General features: G+C 38.9%; 1 protein-coding gene across 1 annotated transcript in view; it reads left to right on the top strand.

Annotated features, from left to right (window-relative positions):
• Stxbp3 (syntaxin binding protein 3) overlaps nt 1–2452 on the top strand; it is a 47897-nt gene that overhangs the window by 23026 nt on the left and 22419 nt on the right. Inside the window, exon 7 of the mRNA XM_021196961.2 lies at nt 296–450. Coding sequence (XP_021052620.1) covers nt 296–450 — 155 coding nt within the window. The remainder of the gene's footprint in view (nt 1–295; nt 451–2452) is intronic.

The following is a 2452-nucleotide window of genomic DNA, read 5'->3' as shown; positions in this document are numbered from 1 at the left end:
GAGGCAGAGGAGAGATGAAGGGAGGCAGGTGAGGCAGAGGAGAGATGAAGGGAGACAGGTGAGCCAGAGAGATGAAGGGAGGCAGGTGAGGCAGAGGAGAGATGAAGGGAGACAGGTGAGGCAGAGGAGAGATGAAGGGAGGCAGATGAAATCTGAGGAAGAGAAAGACAATGGCTTCAGGAGGCAACCTATGACATTTGTCCTGTAACGTCTCAAACAGCAGCTGTATTTTTTAAAATATATTTTCAGAATTGAGTCTCTAGATTGACAGTATAACTTTTTTGGCCTAACTTAGGTTTATACTCTTGATGTACCGGACGCATTCTATTACTGTTACAGTCCAGACCCTAGTAATGCCAGCAGGAAAGAAGTGGTCATGGAAGCAATGGCTGAGCAGATCGTGACAGTGTGTGCCACTCTGGATGAAAACCCTGGAGTGAGATACAAGAGGTAAGGCTTGTGTGTGTCCTGTTCAGTCATGCTGAGGCTGACACACATACCCACCCAGACTCTGCTTTGTTTTTTGCAAAATAGGTTTTCCTTGTATAGTTGCCATGCCCTGCATAAAGAAGATTTAAGGTGTAGGCTCCGGATCAGACAGTAGTTAATAGTCTCTGTCACTGAATTTTAGAATTTAAATTTGGTTCCATTTATTTATAGAAAGTTATCTTATACCACATACCTTTATTTACTTGTTTCTTTATAAAAGTCAGCTTATAGTAAAGTGCATTCATTTTATGAAGGTTTGTTAGTTTATTCCATGTGAACAGTAGCGTTTGCATCGCCTGTGACAAACAGCATCGGCAGTTTCCCAGAGGCCCCTGCTCTCCCAGCAGCCTCCCCCTCCTTCATCCCTCCTCCTTCCTCCCTCCTCCTTCCTCCCTCCACCTTCCTCCCTCCTCCCTCCTCCCTGCCCAGAACCACCTGCTGCTCTCTCACCTTTGACATGCAGCTCAGTGTTGCCCAATGTTGAGCTGGTGTAGGTGGGATCATAGGACTGTGTGCGTGTCATAGTTTTTTGTCAGTCACTTGGATTTAATCCTGGCTGTGTTTAGTCTTAGAATTATAAGTCTTAGAATTTATAATTTTAAAATAGGAATGATGATAATAGTTTTCTCATGGAGTTGTTAGAATGAAAGTTTGCCTGTAAATCACTAAGAAAGATAGTAACTGCACTCTACTGCTACATGGAGTGAGTGTATCTTTGACTTTTTCTTCAGCAAGTTCTTTATCCAAATATTGGCATTTGTCCAATTGATTGGTGAAACATTTAACTACAAATTTATGTACTACTATAAACTTTACCACTGTTAATGTACACATTTTGAAATCTGCTGTTGGGGACTAGCAAGATGGCTCAGCAGATAAAGGAGCTTACTACCAAGGGCTGGATGGATACTCTTGATTTTAAGCTACAGGACCTATGTGGTAGAAGGAATTGTCATAAGCTGTCCTCTGGGCTCTATACTTGGCACTACTCCATGCAAGTGTCCACAGACAAATAAATAAATAAATAAATAAATAAATAAATAAATAAAGTAAAAAGGAGTAAAAGCTACTGTTAATTATTAAAGCAACATAATCTCTTTAACTCAGATATACCTGGATGACTTTTTACCTTGGGAATTAGAAAACGTGTAAATAATATGCTAATTACAATCTGTACTTGGAGGAGCTGGGTTAAATTGTTTGCCTCTTGATGGTGTTTAGTGTCCTTTAAGCTTCTACTGTTGATGGTAGGTTATGCTAAGGGAAAAGAGTAAGCCTAAACCATTTTACAGTCTAATAGTTTACCTGTAGACATATTTTGAATCACTAAAAAACTGAAATTTTTGATGAAGTTAAGTATTCTATTATTAATTCTTCATATTGATTATTATATTTTATTGAGATCAATTATTAATAGCATTGATAGTTGTACTATTAATGTTTCATTGTTACTTGTTTTATTATTGGTGATTATGATTATTATGATTATTAAATTTAAGTGAAAATTTAAAATTCTGATGCTTAGAGATGGCTCCATTGATAAAATACTTGCTGGGCAAACATGAGGATCAGAGTTCAGATCAGCAGCGGTCACATAAACCTGGCTTTAGTGGTGATCATGCCTGTAACACCAGCACTCGGGGAGTGGCCAGCCAATCGAGCTGAACGGATGAGCGCCACATTCAGTGAGAGACCCTGTTTCAAAAAATAAAACAAAATAAAGAACAACAGAGAAAAAGCCCAGTGTTAACCTCTGGCTTCCACAAGCACACACACTAGTGAGCTCACTCACACATACACACACCAATACACAAACTCTACCTGTTCTTTTTTTTTTTTTTCTTCAAGTATCTTTTTTTTTTTTATGTTTTTTTTTTTAGTAGATATTTTCTTTATTTACATTTCAAATGCTATCCCCAAAGTTTCCTATACCCTCCCCCCGCCCCTGCTCCCCTACCCACCC

The sequence above is a fragment of the Mus pahari genome, chromosome 4 (assembly GCF_900095145.1).
Source record: "Mus pahari chromosome 4, PAHARI_EIJ_v1.1, whole genome shotgun sequence".
Classification (NCBI taxonomy): domain Eukaryota; kingdom Metazoa; phylum Chordata; class Mammalia; order Rodentia; family Muridae; genus Mus; species Mus pahari.
The sequence above is the reverse complement of the archived record's forward strand: the minus strand, read 5'-3'. Positions and strand labels throughout refer to the sequence as shown.